Raw genomic sequence first — 22,953 nt, 5'->3', positions numbered from 1 at the left:
TTAAGTCTCACTGTCTTGAAACAGTTTATTTTCCAGAAGACCACACAGCAGAGCACATTGCAGAAATGGTGGAGAACATGCTCTTGGATTGGAAAATAAAGAAAGAGAGTCTGTCTGGAATTACAACAGATAATGCCAGAAACATGAAGAAGGCCTTTGAAGAATTTCCATGTGTTTGGTTTTCTTGTTTTGGTCATAATTTGAATTTGGCTATTTCCAAAGTCTTCAAGATACCAAGAGTGGAATCCACTACCAGAGCATGCAGGCATTTGGTGCAAGGATTTTCTCGAAGCTGGAAACTGAAATGTGAGCTTAAAAAAAAGCAGGCAGAATTGGACATCCCTGAGCACTCACTGATACATGATGTGGTCACCAGGTGGGGATCCACATTTGAAATGATTTCGAAGTTCTTGGAGCAACAGCAGGCCATCTGTGGAGTGCTAGCAGGAGACAGATCCACCTGGCATCTCACGCCTAATGACAATGGCATCACTGTCTTGGAGGAAGTCAGCCAGCTCCTTCGTCCTCTCCATGACTTCACTGACACCCTGGCCTCAGAGAAACAGGTCACGCTCTCCTCCCTGAAGCCAGTCTTGGAGCACATCAACACCAAGATACTTGAAGAACAAGTAGAAGACAGCAATCTCACAAAACAAATGAAATGGGTGATGAGAGAAGACCTGCTAGAGCACCTCAGATATACAGAGGAAATGAAGGATGTGCTGAACATATGCAGTTTTGTGGACCCCAGGTTCAAACGAAACTTTGTTGAGAATCTGGATGACACAGTCAAAGCATGCAACGGTGAAGCACTGGCACTTGCATCTCATCACACAGATGAGCCTCCAGCAGCAAATGAACCAAGCACCTCTTCCACCACCACCAAAAAGAAAGAGAAAAGCCTGTCTGGGTTATTATAACTAGGGCCCGACCGATTTATCGGCGAGCCGATTAAATCGGCCAAAACTCGCCGATTGTCGCCGATATTTTCAGAAATAAAATGCAGGGAATAAGACTTGGTTTTACTTTGAAAATGTTCCCCCATTTAAAAAGATCCCCCGACATTAGGCTATTTATCCTGTAGAGGGCGCACCGACCTCATGACAAACTCCATCCACTATCCACTATTCACTAACCACCTCACAGCACAGCAGAGTGACTGACCTGGAGCAGGCAGCGGCAGGGAGTAGGCGAGTAGTTGAAAACGCTTTTCTGGTCCGAGTTTGATTCATGATAAATCCGTGGTATATTACTGAGATGATCAGTCGGTCTTCCTGCAGTAGCTAATGGTGCCTTGTTGTAGGCCTAATGTTGGATGGTTGTCATGTTAATATGCTGCTTGACTCAGCAATAAAAAGGATTTGAAATTATTTTTCTGCCTTTAATTCTTTGTAGAAGTGTCTGAAAGGCTCACAAGCAGCCATTTATTAAAAAAAAAAAAAAAAGTAAATATGTAGATATATTACTTAAATTAATAAAATTTTAAAACTTTATAATAAAAAAAAAATCGTCCGATTAATCGGTTATCGGATTTTTTTCCCCCTAATAATCGGTATCGGCATCGGCCCCAAAAAATCCATATCGGTCGGGCCCTAATTTACAACACATAACCACTGCGAAGAGAAACAGGTCAGCTGCTTCAGGAAGTGAAATGCCAACTATTCAAGAGAGAGTTGATTCTGAGAGCAAGCTGTATGTGTCCCTCCCTGCTATCAGCAATGATGATGATCCCCTAGCCTTGTGGAAGGCACATACACAAGAAATGCCAATGCTTTCAAAGGTTGCCAGAAAATACCTCTGTATCCCTGCCACAAGTGTACCTTCAGAAAGAGTGTTCAGCACAAGTGGCCACAACCTGTCTCCCCCGAGATCAAAACTCAGCTCTGAGCATGTGAACATGCTGACGTTCCTACACTTTAACCTTTAGCTTTTCCCCCTTATTTTGTTTCTTGATCCAAAAGAAAATACACACAGCTAGCTTGTATTGAAATTTGTATTTAATTTCAGACATATGGTCTTTATTCATTTTCACAGTATTATTTATGTTTCAAAGGGCAGCTGTAAGTCAAAAAGGGCAGCTGTAAGTCAGAAAAAGCAAGTTATTTTCTACTCGGGTTCAAAAGAAATGTTTTGTGTGATTTACTTTACAGAAAGATAGAGGTTCTGTAGCCCTTCACATCTGTTTTCTCTGAGAGAAATATATAGTACATATGTAGCATTTTTGGTTTCATTGTTTACAGAGCAGTGGTGATTTTTGTTTAATTGCCATTTTTCTTTTACTTTTTGGTTACTTGACTTTGTTGCTATATATTTTTGTTATGTTGGCATCAAAAGATAGAAATAAAGGAAACTTTAAGACCTTCAAGGAATGTTCATGTGATTTTACATATGAATAGAGTTGTGAAATCAATCAAAGCATAATAATTGTGATTATCGTAATATCGTGATAAATTCTCTGACAATAATCGTACTAAGGAAAACTGTAATCGTGACATCCCTACTCCTGACGGTGAGGTCCCCGCTCCCATTGAGGCCGCATCTGCGCTGCTGTATGTCCTGACTCCAGTGTCCCAATAGATCCTCGTGCTGGTGTAAGGCGTTTGGAAATGTATCCCTTTCTCCTTTTTAAAGCTCTCTTGACTGCGTTGTACTACTTGCGCTTTTTGACGATCTCAGCCGCGTAGTCATGGTCAAAGTAGATCACACGGTTGCCAAGCAATATATTGCCCTTTTTCCAGGCCTCCCTCAGTACCAGTTCCTTAGTTATAAACTCCTGGAAATTGATAATAATGGGCCTGAGTGGGTCTCCGGGTAGAGGTTTCTGCGCTAAGGAGCGATGTGCCCGCTGGATTTTTACATCTAAATCTTGCGGCAGCTCCCGTTTAAGGAGAGTTGTAATGAAATGGGGAACCGAGCTTCCCTCCTCCCCCTCTGCCTCTCCAAATATGCAAATATTATTTCTTCTGGATCGGACTCCAGGTCCGCCACTTTAGCTTGGAGAATCTTTTGCTGTTTGACAGAGGCACAGAGCACCACATTTACCTCCGCTGCCTAGTCCTCCACACGGGTCTCCGCTTCGTCAACACGGCTGGACAAACTTGGCATTTCGTTTGTAAAGTTGTCAAGTTTACCGTTAATTTCTTGACCCATGAGGTTGATTTCTTGACGCAAGGAGTCGTTACACTTGGTCAATTCGGATTTAAGCTCCTTAATCGCTGCCATCAAGTCGCTGGAGTCCACCCTGGTCTCAGCCCCCGGGGCGTCCTCTGTGTAGCTAACACACCGTGCCCCCGAGTTGCTAACGTTAGCCTCCGCCAGCAAACTGCCTTTTTCTTGATTTTTAGGCATTTTTTCTTCTTTCTTTTGGCCCCTTGTGAGTCTCTTCCCACTCATCTAACGTATGCTCCACTTAAAGTTTATTTAGCAAGTTTTTAGTGGGAAAATAAGAACTTTTCTCAGGAGCGTGGTCTCAAGTGCGTCTGATTACTCCATGAGCTATACCGGAAGCCCACTTCCAATGTCGCAGTGTTTTACCTGCTACATAGAGGGCTCAGTATTAAGATAGTTCGATGCGCCTACACGGGTGGGTTCACAACGCATGTACATTCTGCTTCAGTGATAAGAAAGGCTGCTCTCAGTCATTTAAACATTTCCATGGACATAGTAATGTCATGGTAGTAAACACTGGTATATTTTAAGCAGCAAAACTAAGAGCTGTAGTTATTAACAAGGCAGTACAGAGTTATACTCTCCAGAGGAAACAGCAGTGATGGAGCTAAGAATTTATCAGGAGAATAGCTGCTTTACTCCAAACTGTTTGACTCTATGTGTTTGGGCTGTGAAGAAGAAAAAAAAACTAACTAACATTAGACCCTGACCGATCCTGCTGCGAGACTTCAAGAATCAATGAAGGTAAACTATGCTCTGTCTTGTGCATAAAGGGGGAGATGCACTTAATGGTTCTGCTTCTGTTGTCCTTTGCATGTAATGTCATTAATATGTGCCTCATTAAAGATGAATAATAATTCATCTTTCTCTCACCCTACCACACCCAATCTGCTATTAATTAGAATGATAGTTTTTATGACCTGTCCTGCCCGATCAGCAGACTGAGAACTTCGCATCACATTACACACACAGAGATGCACCGCAGTGCTCCTTCTCCTGCATTTAAATAACGTGCGCTGTAAAGTACATGAGGTGCTAAGAGCTAATCTTTTTAACTCATCTGAAAAATCAAACCTACAAGGGTGAAAATCTCATATCAACTTTAGAGGGCACAACTGCATGGATCCCTGGTTTGGCCACCAAAAGTAGGGCTGTAACTCTGCTAACGAATACTTTGTCACCCTGCCCACTAACTAGTGCAAACACTGCTAGTTTTGTTTACAGTGATATACTGGGGAGGCAAATTATATTTTTTGCAGGTTGGGGATGTCGTATCTTCCCTGTCCCTCTGGGAATTGCCTACTTATGCTGTTGTCATGTAGAAAAACTTGTAAGTGCACCTGGTTGTTGCGATGTTGTTCAGTGAACATTGGTTTTGATTGGCTACTTAATAAACAGCAAGCTTCCTCCATACCTGGCTCACCTGTTGAGCAAATGTGGTCACCAGGAGCAAATGAGCTGTGATTGTTGTCAATCGAAAGCAATAGAAATTGATTTTTCTCTCGGATCAGAACATTTTTTACATCTTGTCTTTTTTTGTGTGTTTCTCTGTAGCAGCACAACCATGAAGAGAGAGGACTACCTGGAATGGCCAGAGTACTTTATGGCTGTAGCCTTTCTGTCAGCCCAGAGGAGCAAGGACCCAAGCTCACAGGTGTGTGTGCTCAATCCTTCCTTAAACATCCTTCACTTTAGTCAGCAGTGAGCAAGATGTGAACTTGGCTTTGGAGTTGTAACGTTATTTCACAGACAAAAATAGCCATAACAAACTGCACTGCTAGGTTACGGTAACTGTAACGTTCCTTACTGCAAACGTAATGCTCATCACCAGCTATGATTTGTCCTACCTGCCCTCTCACAAATGATGCACATTTTTCCTATTCCCTCCACTTTATCATGCCCCAATGGTGTGTTCAAGTTGCCAGGTCCAAATGTGATATTGACAAGCAGTACAGAACTGTGACTTGCACCCAAAACCTAAGAACAGTTTAACTAATGAGTCCAAATTTTACTTGACAAACACGACCAGCAGTGCATGAGAGGAGTACTTGTGCAGAGGAGGGGCTGGTTTGTCCAAAGTGGATGACATTGTCTCCTATCTGAAAGGGCAAAGTGATGTTAATGATCATATTAACATTCAAATGGTAACGTTTATGGACAAGAGTATTATAAATATATCTGCACACAGTGAACACCCCCCCCAAGTCACATCAAACAGTAGCACCTGTAGGCTTGATGACATTATTGTTTTAACATAAGTGGCCTAAACTCCAAATTATGTAAGTTACATTATGCTTCAAATGTACATTAATCACTGTTGGCTGGTAAATGTGGTGGTATTTACTAGGTTTATAGATTAATATTGCTTCCTTCCCATCTTGTTGAATAATGTTAAATTGATTAGCCTGTTTGGTTCAGTTACTAAAGTTGTCGTTCTTGCTAGCTTGTTTAGTCCGCAAAGGTTCAAGGTTTATGGTTTCAAATATACAGTGCTGTGAAAAAGTATTTGCCCCCTTACAGATTTCTTTTGTTTTTGCTTTTTTGTCACATTTAAATGTTTCAGATCATCAAACAAATTTTAATATCAGACAAAGATAACCTGAGTAAATACAAAAAGTTTTTAAATGATGATTTCATTTATTAAGGGAAATAAGCTATGCAAACCAACCTGACCCTATGTTAAAAAGTAATTGCCCCCCCTTGTTAAATCATGAATTAACTGTGATTAGCCACATTTTTTGGAAAGCTGAGTTCAATTTCACTAGCTCCACCCAGGCCTGATTACTGCCAGACCTGTAGAATAAAGAAATCACTTAAATAGAACCTGTCTGACAACATGAAGTAAGCTAAAAGATCTCAAAAAGCAACACATCATGCCCCGATCCAAAGAAATTCAAGAACAGATTAGAAACAAAGTCATTGACATCTATCAGTCTGGAAAGGGTTACAAAGCAATTTCTAAGGCTTTGGGACTCCAGTGAACCACAGTGAGACATGGGACAGCGGTGAACCTTCCCAGGAGTGGCTGGCATACCAAAATTACAAGAGCGCATGGACAACTCATCCGGGAGGTCACAAAAGAACCCAGAACAACATCTAAAGCACTGCAGGCCTCACTTGCCTCAGTTAAGGTCAGTGTTCATGATTCAAAATGAAGAAAGAGACTGGGCAAAAATGGCATCCATGGGAGTGTTCCAAGGCGAAAACCACTGCTGACCAAAAAAGAACACAAAGGCCTGTCTCACATTTGCCATAAAACATCTTGATGATCCCCAAGAATTTTGGGAAAATATTCGGTGGACTGACGAGACAAAAGTGGAACTTTTTGGAAGGTGTGCGTCCCGTTACATCTGGCGTGGTTTTGGAGTGGCCTAGTCAAAGTCCGGACTTAAATCTGATTGAGATGCTGTGGCATGACCTTAAACAGGCCGTTCATGCTTTAAAACCCTCCAATGTGGCTGAATTAAAACAATTCTGCAAAGAAGAGTGGGCCAAAATTTAGTTAACGCAAACGCTTGATTGCAGTTGTTGCCGCCAAGGGTGTCACAACCAGTTATTAGGTTTAGGGGGCAATTACTTTTTCACATAGGGCAAGGTTGGTTTGGATAGCTTTTTTCCCTTAATAAATGAAATCATCATTTAAAAACTGCATTTTGTATTTTCTCAGGTTATCTTTGTCTGATATTAAAATGTGTTTGATGATCTGAAACATGCAAGTGTGACAAAAAAGCAAAAAACAAAAGAAATCTGTAAGGGGGCAAATAGTTTTTCACAGCACTGTTTGTTGGGCATCATTGAGAAAGTTTGATAATAATGAATGGGACACTGGGTATAAAAGTATGAGCTACTACTGGCTAATCGTAAGTTTTTGCTTTGCTAGCGTTGTCTCGTCAAATGCAATGCTGCACTGTTATGGTTAACCATCACCCGCAATAATATCACATTCATCATTACAAAACATAAGAAGAATGATGAATGGTTTATCTATCCACCTTATTCCTGGGGTTGTTGCTGTAGAAACGATTATGGGTGCAACTTCTGGTTCTCAGCGGAAGTAGCAGTGAGCCATTGTTTGCTAGTGGTTTTCGTTTCCCGTAGTGGTTTATTTGAAAGTTGTTTCTTACCGTTTTCTTTTCTAAACGATGATCAGCTCCGGTGGCATTTAAAAATGTCCTTGCGCAGCTCGGGAACATGTTGCGCTGTTCGCAGTTGTACTAATAACCACACAAAGTTAAATCTGTGGCTACAAGAGCAATGTTTTGAACATGCACCCCGGACTAAGAGAGAATGTTGTTGTGAGAAGTGGTACAGTTTCCACCCCCTACCGAAGGATGAGGAACCCAGAAGGATGTGGCTGAAAAAACTTAACTTGAAAAGACCACCTAAAACGTTATACATGTGCTCTTTTCACTTTGTTGACAAAAAATATTACTACTTACTTACTTTTTATTATTATAATATATATTATATTATAATATTATAGTATATATTATATTATATTATATTATATTATATTATATTATATATATAATATTATAGTATCTATTATATTATATTATATATAATATTATTATGAATTATTAATACTTATTACTGTGCAGGCACTGATACGCCTCAGAGCTTTTCAGATTATTCATTGCCTCCCCGTCCGAAGCGACAGAGTTAAGAAAGTAACTAAAAATGCAACTGTATGTTATCTTAGGCCACTTCTTCATGTCATCCTCCCATCCCTCTGTATGAGTAGGCAACGGGATTGTAATGTTGTCTCGTTTAAGCTCTTGACAGCTGATGTTCCCACATGTTTTACCTCTCTAACCCTCATGAAAACCGGATAAGCGTCTACCGTTACCATGTAAACAAACGCGACCGGAAGTCGCGCCCATAATTCACGCAAGGCATCATGGGGGCTAGGAATAAGGTGGATAGAGCTCATATTTAAACAGACAAAGTGCTTCACAATTCAGGACCAAATTAAGATCATTAGCAGGGAGATTGTGGTTCCAATGTAAATAATAAAAGATAACACATTTTTTGTGAGCAATGAATTGTAACATTTTTTTTTATTTAATACGTTTTATAAATGCTTCTCTCAGTGACATTTTACATAATCAGGGAAATTGGCAACAAAGCAACAACAATTCATTGGTATCACTCTGCAGTGCCTATTGTTATATACAGTCTAAATAAACATGAAAATGATTTCTTTAGGTTAAAACGTCACACAAAGCTGCTTCAATAAATTTCATTTATCTGGTGACACTGTATGGATGCTGTCAATGGTTGTGCTGTCGATGTTGTGTTGGGGTTCATCCATTGATTCAAGTACACTTGTGTGAAAATCTTTTGCTCCAAGACTCCACTACAGAAATGATAAATAATAATTAGTAAATAAATTGTATACTACAACAAAAACAACAACAACAACAACAACAACAACAACAACAACAACAACAGTACAATAATAATAAAACAAAAACATAGTATGCAGATTAAAATATGTACAGTATCCTCACGCGGATTCATACTCAAATCCCTTGAGCTTTTTAAACAGTCATTATTGCAAGAAAACAAAATGGAGAAAGTCTGGCATTGAAATTTTCAAACAAACGCAGACCAGCACTTTCAAAGAAGATCTTTGCCTACACATACGGTATAGACCAAATGTATATGTGTAGAAGATAATGATGTTTGAAAGAAATGGACATCAGAAAGGGACATGACTAAACAAGCAGAATTTAAGGGAACCCTGTTAATTTCCAAGGCTTTAGATGTGTGAGATGTTACTGACGGTAGTGGACTGATGTGTTTGATCATGGATTATTTTATGATATACTGGACTATTTGATGTTTGCAGCTTGTCTTAATTGATGAACTTTTTTCCCTCTCTGCAGGTGGGGGCATGTATAGTGAACCAAGAGAATAAGATAGTTGGCATTGGTTACAATGGCATGCCCAATGGCTGCGATGATGACCTGCTACCATGGTCCAGGTCTGCTAACGACCGACTTGACACTAAATACCCTTATGGTAAGAATGCATGCCCACTCACTCCTTGCTTTAATTCGGAACAATCTAATTCCTGAGAAATGTAAAACCTCATGTGTTTTCCACACAATGCTGTGGGGTTTGCTTCATGTCTGAAGTACTAACCTTTGGCCTGTAGAGGGTGGTAGATGATAAATAATGAAGAACTCTGTTGATAAGATGCCTCACATTGTACTATATCTTTCTACATGTTTCTCTTTTTCCATCTTCCCTTCTATTTAACTGCTCAATTTAGGATGTGATAGACTGCAAACTAAGTAATATTAATATTGTGCCCCTTCTCTTCATTTCTCTTTTTCTCCTTTTTTTTTTAATTTTTTTTTTTTACATTTTTAGACTTATCGTCATTAAATGAAAAAACGGAAACTTAAACAAGACAGAATCGACCCATAGATGCTGCAGTGTTCATGCATGAGCCTACTAGTAGTGTGGTTAAAAAGGTTCCCTGAGGGTGGTGCTAGAACAAAGGCTATAGAATCATCAAAGCTATAAATGATTTTACACATTAGGTATTGTGGATGCACTACTGCATAGTGAAAAAAGTTGTCTCTAGAGGGAGCTGTGTGAAATCTGCTGATTCCCTCAAGTGGCATTAATAGAGGCAGAATCGGCTGGGGCAGTTACATTACCTTTGATGCAAACGTCCACTTGGAATCGAAGATAGACTGATTAGAATTTATTGGTCAAAGGTCGCCATGGCCTCACAAAAGTAGGGTTGGCTATCTTTTGGAATTTAATGATCCTGATCATCAACTGCGATTTAATTCTATTTTAATGATCATTATTCTTTCATGCAAATACATTTAATTGTTCCAGTTTCACAAATGTGAGGATTTTCTGTGTTCCTTTTGATTACTTAGATTCTTAACAAACCAATCAATCAATATTGGAGAAGATAACCAGCAGATTAATTCATAATGAATTTAATCAGCAGTTGCAGTCCTACTCAAGAGTTTAAAATGAGTTCCTCCTCGACCAAAATACTGTTTTTACATTACTGCATGAGTAATAAAAATCAAATAATATAACTTAACTATAATATAAACCTTGGGTGCCAGCATTCATGTGAATGCAACTTGACACACACCACCCATCCAAACACTATTGTGGACCAAGTACACCCTCTCATCACAACACCACTACCCGATGGCAGTGGCTCCACAGCAGGACAATGTGCCCACACCGCAAACACTGCTCAGGAACAGCTCGAGGAACACAATAAAGGGCCCACGGTGTTGACCGGGCCTCCAAATTCCTCAGATCCCAATCTGATTGAGTGTCTGTAAGACGTGCTGGAGCAGGTCTGATCCATGGAGGCCACACCCCCCAACATACAGGACCCAGAGGATCCACTATAAAATGCCCTGGTGCCAGACACCACAGGACACCCTCAGAGGTCTTAAGTCCATGTCTTGACAGGTCAGAGCTGTTTTGGCTGCACAAGGGGAATCTTCACAATATTAGGCAGGTGGTCATAATGTTATGCCTGATCGGTGTATAACTTTCAGCACATTTTCCCTATTGTACATGGTGAATGCATTGTATTTAGATAGGGCATTTTCTAGTCTAACTGAACACTCAAAACACTTTTCAGCAGTCATCCATTCATACATTCAGTACTACTAAAGTACTTTTAATGCTCTCTGTACATTTTCCATATTCTACCCGATAAATGGATTGCAATTATATAGTGCTTTTCTAGTCTTTCTGACCACTCAAGCGTGCACACACACATTTTTACACTGGTGACAGGCTACCAAGCAAGTCACCACCTGCTCATCAACCATTCCAGTGTTTCCCACAGGACCGTCTAATTTAAAAAGTACAATTGTATATTTCAATTATATTGTTAGGTTTCCCATTGAACTGAAGGGGTACTGAAGTACTTTCAAGTAAAATAAGCACTTTGTAGTGCTTCATGCAAAATTTAAATTTCGGTTAAATTTGGCTATCAATAATAATTAATCATTATCAGGTATAATGATTAATTATGGTAAATAATAAGATCCAATTTTTATTAGATCACCTACAGACATCTAGATATTAAGTCCCGTGCTTAGTTGTAGGCAACATCCTTGAAGAAGGGAAAAGAAAATTCACCAAATCAATCTCATAAAAAGGTACTAAACTGTCAGTTTGTAACTCTGAATAATTAACTTAATAGCTACAACCAAGCCAGTCTCTTGACAGAGTAGAGGCTCTATATTAAATAGGCAGCATGTGGGTTCAAAGGTCTTTTATTTAACACAAAATGAAAACACACAATCTAACTGACATGTACTGTGTGTGTGTGTGTGTGTGTGTGTGTGTGTGTGTGTGTGTGTGTGTGTGTGTGTGTGTGTGTGTGTGTGTGTGTGTGTGTGTGTGTGTGTGTGTGTGTGTGTGTGTGTGTGTGTGTGTGTGTGTGTGTGTGTGTGTGAGCAAAATTGTGGCTAGGGGTTAAAAGTACCATGCCGCATGACTCCGGTCCAAGACTTGTTTCATTGATAGAAAAGAACAAAGGTGGTGCTCACTGATGTCACATGTGTGTGTGATATGTTCCAGGCTGATGAGCTGTGTGTGTCTGTCTGTGTGTGTGTCTGTGTGGTGATGATGCCAGGTTAGAAAAGATGGTTAGTTACATGCAAAGACCCAACTGACCGGGGCCTCCGCCAGACATTCCCAGCTCACCCTCACTACTCCCTTGGGTTTACCCGGTCTGTCCGGCAGCCTCCCCCACCATCTGATCCAACTAACCACCAGGTGATGATCAGTTGACAGCTCTGCTTCTCTTTTCATCTGAGTGTCGAAGACATACAGCCGCAGATCAGATAATAGGTCTACAAAGTCAATCATCGACCTTTGGCCTAAGGTGGCCTGGTATCAAATACGCGTATGCTCAAACATGGTGTCTGTTATGACCAATCAGTGAGTAGCACAAAAGTCCAATCACAAAGCACCACTCAAGTTTAGATCAGACCGTTCCTCCCAATCACTCCCCTCAAGGCTTCTCCATCGTTGCCCATGTAAGCATTGAAGTCCCCCAGAAGAACTGTGGAGTCCCCAGATGGCATCCCTTCCAGGCCAACACCTAAGTACTAAGAAAGCAGGGTATTCTGAGCTCCCGTTTGGTACCAACAAACAACAGTCAGAGCTTTTTACATATATGAGTTATCAAAGACACAGGTCTATATTTGATACAATGTGTTTGTCACGATTTTTATGGATTGGAGCCACTTTTTCCTCATTTTATCCGGAAAAGTACCTGTTTGAAAGGATATATTACATATATAATTAAATGGTTCAAGGACACATTCAATCAATTCATTTAGTATACGAATATAGAGGTATTTAACACTTGTTTTAAAAATAATATATCACTAACAACAGCTTTAATACTTTTATGAAAACTGAAAAAAAAACTCTGACTGATCGTTAGGAGACGAAGATTTTATTTTTTACCAGTAAACACTGCATTCATAGGCACACTCACACATGGATGGAAGAGCCACCAGGAGCAATTTAGAGTTCTGCACCGCATGATGCTTCCTCGAGTTCTACGACAAACCACACTATTATTCATGTACTTGTGATGTAAACTACAGCTTGACTGGTGCGCATAGGCATATGACCGTGAGGCAGTAGTTCTTTTTAGGGCTTGTTTACAATACAACCTAATTAAACCTAAACAAGACAATTTGTGGTGTCTCAACGCTCTGTCCTACAGTGTGCCATGCAGAGTTGAATGCCATTATGAACAAGAACAGTGCTGATGTGAAAGGCTGCACCATGTATGTGGCTTTGTTCCCCTGCAACGAGTGTGCCAAGCTTATCATCCAGGCAGGTGGGTGTTGACCACACACACACACACACACACACACACACACACACGCCAACCCTCCATCAATTCAAACATTAATACCAATTGTTGAGAATTGTGAATGATATTTAATGATAAGATTCAACTTTTTAAAGTTGGTGCTAATTGTTTGCCAATATTTTGTTCAGTTGTTTAAGATTAGGAATTTTTTTTTTTTCTTCTTTTTTTTTTTTAAACTTCAAATTTACTGAGGGGAAAGATCGACCGGAACCTCGGAACAATTCTCGAACGTTAGCATTTTGCCCTGGACTATCCAGCTTGGAGATCTAACTTAACTCTAACTCAGAACTCGAGGTATAATCATTCATGCTGATGTTATTGTTTGGCTAGCTATTAATACCTAACTGCAATTGACCCATCATGCAGGTATGTTAATTAAATTTTGTTTTTTATTAAAATTTGCAATCATGTGCTTTCATACTGATTGTTTGATTTACAGCTGTTATATTGCTCAACCACTGCGATGTATTTTTTTTGGTTTGAGAGGCTATACTTCCAGAAGGTTTTGGGAATAGTGTTTAACCTGCAGCTTGTCTCAGAGAGAGGAATAAGTATAGGCTTAAGTTTAGTTTTACATGTGCTTGTGATGTGGGTTGAGGTTATGGATCGAGAGACTTTTTTTGCAACTGATATTTTCTTTTATTCTCTCTAGAGAGGTCACAATGAAGCTGTGCTTCTTGTTACAGTCAAAATGGTTTTGTTGCATTGAAAATCTTCGGTCTGATCTGGGCTTTAAGAAAAGCTTGGGTGGGCCACATGTTCTATTCTAATTTCAATTCTAGAACACTTGGAACTGCTATATTGATGCATAAAAAAATTTTGTTCAATGCAGCCAGTTATTCTAGATCCACAGGGACGTTTTGTTATATTATCTGGTCACCTATTGCACAATCCCTTTTGTTTCGATGTATGTATATGCCACAAATTGGGATAATGATAAATCTATAGGGAAAATTAGATCACTAATACTAGATTTAAACTCTTGCCAACTAATCTTTGGAGGTGATCTGAAGTTTACAATCAATCCAGTGTCAGAGCGTTTTAATCCTAAAACTTCAAATCCTTCAAAAATAGCCAAGTCACTGTCACTCTTTGTGGATAGAATAGGAAATGCTGACCCTTTTGTGTTTTTTATTTCATTGTAGTCAGTCTTTCTCCTTCTCCCCAGTACACCGTTCATACAGTAGAATAGATAACTTTTTTATTCATAGAACACTTCTTCCCTTGGTCATGAAAACTGAATATTCAACTATAATTGAATCAGATCACACCCTGCGTTACTAGATCTCATATTTCCCTCTGAACACTATGGAACGCCCCCATAGAAATTAAAATAATGGTTTTAATGGTTTTCACAGATTCGTATCCAAAAAAAGTGATGACTATAGATACGATAAAAAAAAAAAAGATAATAGTTCCCGAACCCTGGGTTAGGAAACACTCAACGTTGTCATCAGAGGTAAGATTATATATTACTCAGCCAGAATCGATAGGATGCCAAGAATTAAACAAAATCAGCTCGTAAAATATTTAAAGGTTGTGGGTTCTATGTACTTTTTTTTTCCTCTTCTGAACTTTCTAAAAGGAAGCTTGACCTCCAAACACAGTAAAATTTGTAATTGACTGCAAAGACAGAACTTGTGGATTTGTATATGAACATGGTTAGAAAGCTGGCTATCTTTTAGCACCACTGGACTGGTACCAGGTCTAGGGTCATTCAGTACCATGCCGCGTAAAACCCAGTAGTAACTAAGGGGGCTGATGTAATTGCCATTTATGTACTGCATGTGTTTTGTCACTTATTGTCTTGGAAATTGCAACAATTTTATTCCATATCACAAGTCAAATAAAGTTCCTTTAGTATTAAAATGTTAAAAAAAATGGTTTTATATACATTTTCATATGTATTGTTCAGTAGTTTAGGTTGCATTTTGCTTCTACTATGCTTCATATATGAATGTATCTCAACATGGGATGACACTGCTTTACAAATAACTTGATCTGAAAAAAACACTGTCCTTGGCAGGAAAAGTGAATTGTATTAAATGTGTCCCCTAAATTCCTCTGTTTCAATCTAGCCCAATTTATCTACCTAAATGTTTTTTCAAATCTATTGATAAAGCCTTCTTTTTTTATGCGTCAAATGTGAGGGGAATCGTTCTCATAATAAAAGCATTAAACTTGGTAAAGTCGTATAGTTTCAGGGCCTGAACATTTTCAGATATGGAGCCATCACAACAATGCCTCATGGCGACCATGACAGCCATTTTACCTTTAGCCATAACTGAATTGTGTATTTTGCATCATATCTCCTGAACCAAACATGCTAACACAGAAAAGGTGTTGTCTACCCCTATGTTTTGATGGTCAAGGATTACAGATATATACAACATGATAAATTGTTCAAGTGAACAGTTAATGGTGAATTAAGGTACGCTGTGAGAAGGAAATGAGTCATATCACCATATCACCTGAGTTCAGGTGATATGTGGGAAAATCTTTCACTTTTTCATAGAGTCATGAAACTTGGTAAAGTTGTACATATTCAGAGCCTGAATATTTTCAGATATGGAGACATCGAAACATGGCAACCATGGTGGCCATACTACATCATTAAATGCAGAGTCGGTCCTTGGCATAGGCTGTATAGGCAAATGCTAAGGGCGTCGTCATCCACGGGGGGCGCCGCAAACGGGGGGAGAAAAAAAACAACTATTTTTTACCAGTGCTATTACTACTATTATTTCATAATATTATATAAGCCCACAGCAACATAACTTCATAGCGAAGCCTATTAAATAATGGAGAGGCCTTTTTTCTGGGTTCCTGGCTCGCTCGTTGCACTGTACCTGCCCTCTGTGAGGGTGGGGGGCGGGGTCGAGAGGCGAGAGGCGAGTTGCCTGAATCTGACCAAACCGTGACCCCAAGACCAAGAGAGAGATTTATTGATACTGTAGCGGAATCACAATGTCCAAAAGATTGAAACCATCCAGCGCCCCCAAAATCTTGCATAGGGCACCAAATTGGTTAGGGATTGATTAAATGTGAGTTTCAGCATTAAACAGTTAATGCTGAATTTAGTGAAGGAAATAACAGTATCTGTGAACCTAGGTGAGACTTAATATAGGGCCCTATAAAATCCTTTTTATTTTTTCCCAAATTCCGTTTTTTCCGTTTTAATTTTTGGGAATTCCGTTTTTTTCGTTTAAATTTTTGGGAATCTCGTTTTTTTACCTTTTACTCTTATTTTACAACCAAAAACAGTGTGTTTTAATGTAAATGACTAAAATGTACACAAATTAAATAGAAATTAACTTTTAAATTTCCTCAATACTGTACCGTACAGTACATTAAAGTCCATCAAAAACAAGCAGCAAGTAATGAAACTTTAGTTGACTTGTCATAAAACAACCACCAAACATTTTAAACTTCTTCAATAGTAACTTAAACAAGTTATTTAAGCTATAGGACTAGTTAGTCCTTGTGAGCTACTCTCTCTTCAAGTTTCCCACCTATCAGAAGCCCTTTTTCGATAGAAAAGGCGGCACATTTGCTCCAAGGTAAGGGCGGCAATCTGCCACCTTGTCTTTCTTAAAGGTAGGCGTAATATTCCTCCTTTTCCAAAAGCCGCCACTTAGCTGCCAATGGGGTAGGCGTAAACATGTGACGTGACATGAAGCACGAAGTTGGGCAGTGAACAGTGACAACAAATTTGTCTTCAAAATAAGAGCTTTACATTGCACCCCATTGGATTTTAGAACTGGGTTCTTAGCGGGGGGCTTTTAATTTGAAAGTAGCGACCGTTCGTAATTTGCTGCTACACACAAGAAGTTGACAGCAGCTACTAGCTGTTTAGTTGTGTCCGCTAGCTAGACAGAGCCGTGGGCGGCCGCTTCGCCATGCTTACATTGTTTTGAAGGGGGAGGGGCTCAGTCTGTGGAGGGGGCTTGTTGTGCCACACAGATTTGCTTCCCTCTGTGCAGTTTTCCCCACACATACGTTCCTCTTCCACACTAAAACAGCATTTCAGTGAAATTATGTCATATTCCACGTTAAAAAATAGATTCCGTTTTAATTGGCCAATTCCGCGAATCCGTCTTTGAACGGCTGTTGTGCTGGTTTGGCAGCGGTCCACTGAAACAAATGCTAAGTTAATAGGTGTTGGCTAGCTAATCTCTGGTTAATGATAGTTAGCCGTTCAAAGTTAACTTTAACTCGGCCAGGGTCTTTGTGAAAACACAACGGCAAAACATCACAGGGCTGGAGACTTAACATTGGCTACCATTTACCCAGGGTCCACATTTAACTTTCTGGCTCATCTGCCAGTGGCAGGTAAACTGAGAAAAGCAGAGCTGGTAGTCACAGCTCAGTAAGTTAGCTGCTCAGACTCTCCATGACCGCGCTGGAAACAGAGTCCGCTGGAACATTTTTATCGTCACCAGAAGCAAATTCGCGGCCCTTGTAAAAGTTATTGTGTACTACCTGCGTTGAAGCTGAGCTAGCGGCTCAAAGATGAGAGGCTGTATGGTGTGTGTGTGCGTGTGCTGGGGCTGTCGGTAGCTTAACATACACAGCCGAAGCCCTGCTGTTCATCATGTCAATGTTAACGTCCCAGGCTATGTTACTGTTAGCCGCTGTTGTGATGTATTATTACTTGGCAGCAACAAGTATTTACCACCAGGCCGGTGACACATGACGTTAATTTATTCTTCTGCCAAAACCGACTTTTAGCCGTGTTCGGCGCTTGGCGGGTGTTTATTTTTGATCCTGCATTAACCACAGGTTAAGTTAGCCAACACGGCTAATGTTAGAAACTTACATGTTCCAGCAGACCTCTACAAAAACAGCATAAAGGCCGTTAAAAGCTAACCAAACAGGCCAGGTTGCATGTGAATAAACATGTAAATAGCAGAGAAAAAAAACAGACTTAATTGCGGTTTGAAAGTTCCCGGTGAACAGGACATTTTAGTAATGCCACCATGCCAGAGGCTTCCGAGCGGATGGTGGGTTGCGCACTTCTTCAGGATGCCGATATGTAAATTATATGCAAACCACGCTCTACTTGCCCCTCCCCTCAGACCCCTCCCTTTCGACGCCAAAACAGTGACAGAAAGTTGAAACTGAAAATCAGTGACACTGGAAAAAAAACTGACATTGTAAAAAAAATCTGTCACTGAAAAAAAAGTGACATGAAGAAAAAATCTGAAGATTGTCATTGAAAAATACAAAAAATCCCAATAAAATAATAAGATTTCAGATTTTAATTATTTTAATTAGTTTCCTTTTTCAGTGCCAATACTTGTTTCAATGCCAATACAACTGTTTTCAATGCCAATGTTTCCTTTTTCAGTACTGGTTTTGTTTTCAATGTCAATTTTTTTTTCTGGATGCCAAGTTTTAAAGTCACCGTTCTGGCTCCATATATTTTAACCTTAATTTATTTAGGGCAGTTTCACTGGGAGCAATGCTCTCTTTTTCCGGAACGCACTGATCACATTCACACAGTTCCCCATTCACACCTGAAAGCCCCTCCAGTACATCCACAGTTTAATCTGCCGGCCATGGAGCGGTTGGGGTTACTCAAGGGTTGCTCAAGGGCACCTTGGCAAGCGCTGCCAGTCCAGGGATTAGGCTACCACTGCCCCCAATATGACCCTAGCAACTTGGACTAAAAATAATCTGTGGACAGATTTTGTCAATGCAAGAGTGTCACAACTCTGCACGATGCAGCAACCAAATCATGTTAGCTGTAGGCTTACATGTAACAAATTTGAACAGTAAGTCAAACTAAGTAATATAACATCATTGAGTGGAGGACAGTGGAGGTATTACTAGGTCTTTGGTTATACTGTTGAGCGCTGTTGAATTTTGGCCCACATTCTTTGCAGAATTGTTTTAATTCAGCCACATTGGAGGGTTTTCGAGCATGAACAGCCTGTTTAAGGTCATGCCACAGCATCTCAATCGGATTTAAGTCCGGACTTTGACTAGGCCACTCCAAAACCTTCATTTTTATTTTTTTTTGAGCCATTCAGAGGTGGACTTGCTGGTGTGCTTTGGATCATTGTCCTGCTGCATAACCCAAGTGCACTTGGCTTAATGTCACGAACTGATGGCTGGACATCCTCCTTCAGGATTTTCTGGTAGAGAGCAGAATTCATGGTTCCATCAATTACGGCAAGTCGTCCAGGTCCTAAAGCAGCAAAGCAGCCCCAGACCATCACACTACCACTACCATGTTTGACTTAAGATATGGTTTCAATTTAGACAACACAGCTAGATTACACTTGGCATAAAGACAAGGCATTTCTTAATTTAACGATAGATACTTTAAAGTTAAAGTTATAAAGTATTTGCAAGCTATGATGATCTGTAGCACAAATTCCGTCTTCCTCAGTCCAGCTTATTTCAGTCTTTCCAAATATGCTGCGTCCTTCAGCGCATTGACCCCACCTTTCCAAACTTATCTTCAGTCTCAGGCTTAGATATGCTAGAGATCCCTTTTCATTTCGAAAAGGCTGATTCATAGAATAAATGACTGCTCACTTCTCCTTAAAACATGCGCTCTAGAAAGAGTAAATGACAATGCTTCTTCTAGCTAAAATATATCCTACTTTTCAGAAGTTGTGACAGGCGTGATAATTCCCCCGCCAACTTAACACACATGTCTCAATTTGGTGTAGACTATACAGAACTGCCTAGGTATATGAATTTATATTGGTGTCCATATCTGCTTTACACAGATGATTTCACTATTTCTAGATTTAAAAGAATTTGTTCTTGTCAATTAGAATTTACAACAGGCCTCAGATCAGGAATAGTGGCAAAACATGGACATTTTAGTTCATGCCCACAGTATATCGTGTATATCGTGCTTGTCAGCATTTCCAAATAAATAATGAATAATAATTATAAAATACTTTAAAAAATCACACACAGGTTTTATAGGATAGAATGGTGATGACGTGACCTGTTATATCCAAAAAGTCAAAGATAAACTTTACTGTGAACTCAATGTTTTGCAGAAACAAAGCCATTGTTCAATGTCATGACTCAGGAACAGAAGGAGAGGTTGTGACCGTATTTTACATTTGGTCAGATTCTGAATTGACGACACTAATCCTGGGTGCCCACCTTGAAACTTTGCTGATTGTATAGATCTTATGTACAGCAGAAGCCAAAAGTTTTGAGAATGACACAAATATTAATTTTCACAAAGTCTGCTGCCTCAGTTTTTATGATGGCAATTTGCATATACTCCAGAATGTCATGATTAGTGATCAGATGAATTGCAATTAATTGCAAAGCCCCTCTTTGCCATGAAAATCAACTTAATCCCCAAAAAACATTTCCACTGCATTTCAGCCCTGCCACAAAAGGACCAGCTGACATCATGTCTGTGATTATCTCGTTAACACAGGTAAGAGTGTTGACAAGGACAAGGCTGGAGATCACTCGGTCATGCTGATTGAGTAAGAATAACAGACTTGAAGCTTTAAAAGGAGGGTGGTGTTTGAAATCACTGTTCTTCCTCTGTTATCCATGGTTACTTGCAAGGAAACATATGCAGTCATCATTGCTTTGCACAAAAAGGGCTTCAGAGGAAAGGATCTTGCTGCTAGTAAGATTGCACCTAAATCAACCATTTATCGTATCATCAAAAACTTCTAGGAGAGAGGTTCAATTGTTGGGAAGAAGGCTTCAGGGCGCCCAAGAAAGTCCAGCAAGTGCCAGGACTGTCTCCTAAAGTTGATTCAGTTGTGGGATTGGAGCACCACCAGTGCAGAGCTTGCTCAGGAATGGCAGCAGGCAGGTGTGAGTGCATCTGCACGCACAGTGAGATGTAGTCCACCACAAAAAGCTCATAATAAGCACGCTTCTCACTGGAAATTATTCAGTTAAATCATGAATATCAGTATAATGATAACTTTCCATTTTGCCGTGATCTACTCGTGATACTTAATGAATCCCTTCAAAGGCTTCACCCAAAAGTCTATAATATGTGTATGGACAAGCCTGTAACCTACAACATGATTGGTGTTGGGAATTGATGGTAGGGCAGGTGTGGTTCTTAGAAATTAATTATTGATGAATAATTTCCGCGTAGGCGAAAGCTGATGCTTCCAGCAACACGTAACTCTGGGACTGCGGAATGAAATGATCCTGCAGCTGTACTTATCTCCTCCGGTCGCGGTGGAAATGATGCGTTCAGGTGCGCTCACAGACAATGGGAGATGGGAGTTTTCAAACCTGGGGGGACTGTGACAAGCAGGCGCCACCTACTGGACATTAGGGTCGGTGCACTTTCCTTTGTGCTTCGTTAGTGCAAGGAGGCCCAACACCCAACACACACAACACTGGTGTGCTGGGGGCCTGTACACATAACTGTGAGGCTCTAATTCCTAACCTGTGCATGAACTACAGGTAAAGAACCTTTTTTTTCCAAATAAAAGATGTGAAATTATCGGTCATCTTATTGGTATTGGCCATTAGAAGCAGCTAAATATCTGTTGTCGGTATTGGCTGAAAAAAAAAATATATTGCGCATCCCTAGTTTCAACACAAATCTCAGACAGGTATCACAGAATCTTGCCATATGAAACCAAATGTATCTGCAGGATTAGATACTAGTAGGGAAGTAGAAAAACATGATTTTTGTAACTTGTGTTAACTGACCCTTCAACTCTTAACCGATTTTTAAATGCAAGTACTTTTATAATGTGAAAACGTGTTTTTTTTCAGAGCCATGCAGCACTGATCGGCACAACACATTTATTTACAGTGCCATTTGATTATTATCCTTATTCTGCTTACCCTGTCCATCAGCCAAGAGAGTAATATTGCTGAAGAGGGCTATCCTACCTCTTCGGACAGAGATGGATAGAGCGATCATTCAAGTTCTCCCACTATTTAGACAAGAAAATGGAAATGGTGTTAGGTCAAGGCAGACCCACAAGGGTCTGCCTTGGTCTGGTTATGTTATTTGAGGCATCAGTCAGTACACAGCCATGCACACTTAAGTCGAGCTACAGTCAAAGCTTGATTAGGCCATTGCCCCAGTAAACAAGCACCAGCGGAGAATTGAATTATTGATAGATGTATGTCCGACTAAACCACGGTAGGTGGCGATACGCACCCTTTCAGCTAGTTGCTACTGGACCTTTATCCAGTTTACCTATACAACACATACCAAACAAGTTAAGAAGTGGCAAATGGGCTGCACAGCGAACGCTGAAAACATGGATGACTTTTTCGGTGGTTGCTGGATGGACGGACGGACAAAAATGTATTTTGCACTCCTGCCTTCAGTATCACTTCAATATCCCTCCCCACTCTCTGTCCAGGTATTAGGGAAGTGGTCTATCTTTCTGATAAGTACCATGACAAGCCAGAGATGGTCGCTTCAAGAAGGTTGCTGAGCATGGCAGGCATACAATGCAGGTGAGTGACTGGCACACAAGAAAAAATGTTGCTTTCTTGCCTTAAAGGAAAATTTTAGTACTGTTAATTTGTTATGGTGTTGTAACTAACCTCTTTTATAGCAACAGCATTATTCTCAACTTTCATCCTCTGTCCTGCTTGATAGTTATTAACTCCATTTTCCAGAATCCTTTTCAACAACCCTATGATAATTTATTTTTACACGCGTATTGAGCTCACTTTTAGGACAACTTAGAAAATTGCATCTTGTGACAAATTGTCATATACTGTATATGTGGTCTGATGTAATGGGAAGATGTTTATGATAGCTGTAAATCTGTGTGTACTTGCACTGTAACATTTGTGGCATTTATAACAGTAACCAACCAGAAAACAATAGTGTGCAATGCAGTAACTCCTGATAGTAGCCTCCCATGGTCAGATAAGAAGTGCTTGAGCCG

General features: G+C 40.0%; 1 protein-coding gene across 1 annotated transcript in view; it reads left to right on the top strand.

Moving 5' to 3' along the window:
* Positions 1 to 22,953, top strand: part of dctd (dCMP deaminase) — a 48,680-nt gene that overhangs the window by 11,287 nt on the left and 14,440 nt on the right. The window contains exons 2-5 of the mRNA XM_084382863.1: positions 4,723 to 4,822; positions 9,060 to 9,195; positions 12,920 to 13,036; positions 22,417 to 22,513. Of these exons, the coding sequence (XP_084238989.1) occupies positions 4,723 to 4,822; positions 9,060 to 9,195; positions 12,920 to 13,036; positions 22,417 to 22,513 (450 nt within the window). The remainder of the gene's footprint in view (positions 1 to 4,722; positions 4,823 to 9,059; positions 9,196 to 12,919; positions 13,037 to 22,416; positions 22,514 to 22,953) is intronic.

Source organism: Pagrus pagrus, assembly GCF_965226575.1.
Source record: "Pagrus pagrus genome assembly, chromosome: 2".
NCBI classification, from domain to species: Eukaryota; Metazoa; Chordata; class Actinopteri; order Spariformes; family Sparidae; genus Pagrus; species Pagrus pagrus.
Note: the sequence above shows the minus strand (reverse complement) of the source record. Positions and strands in the feature narration are given on the sequence as shown.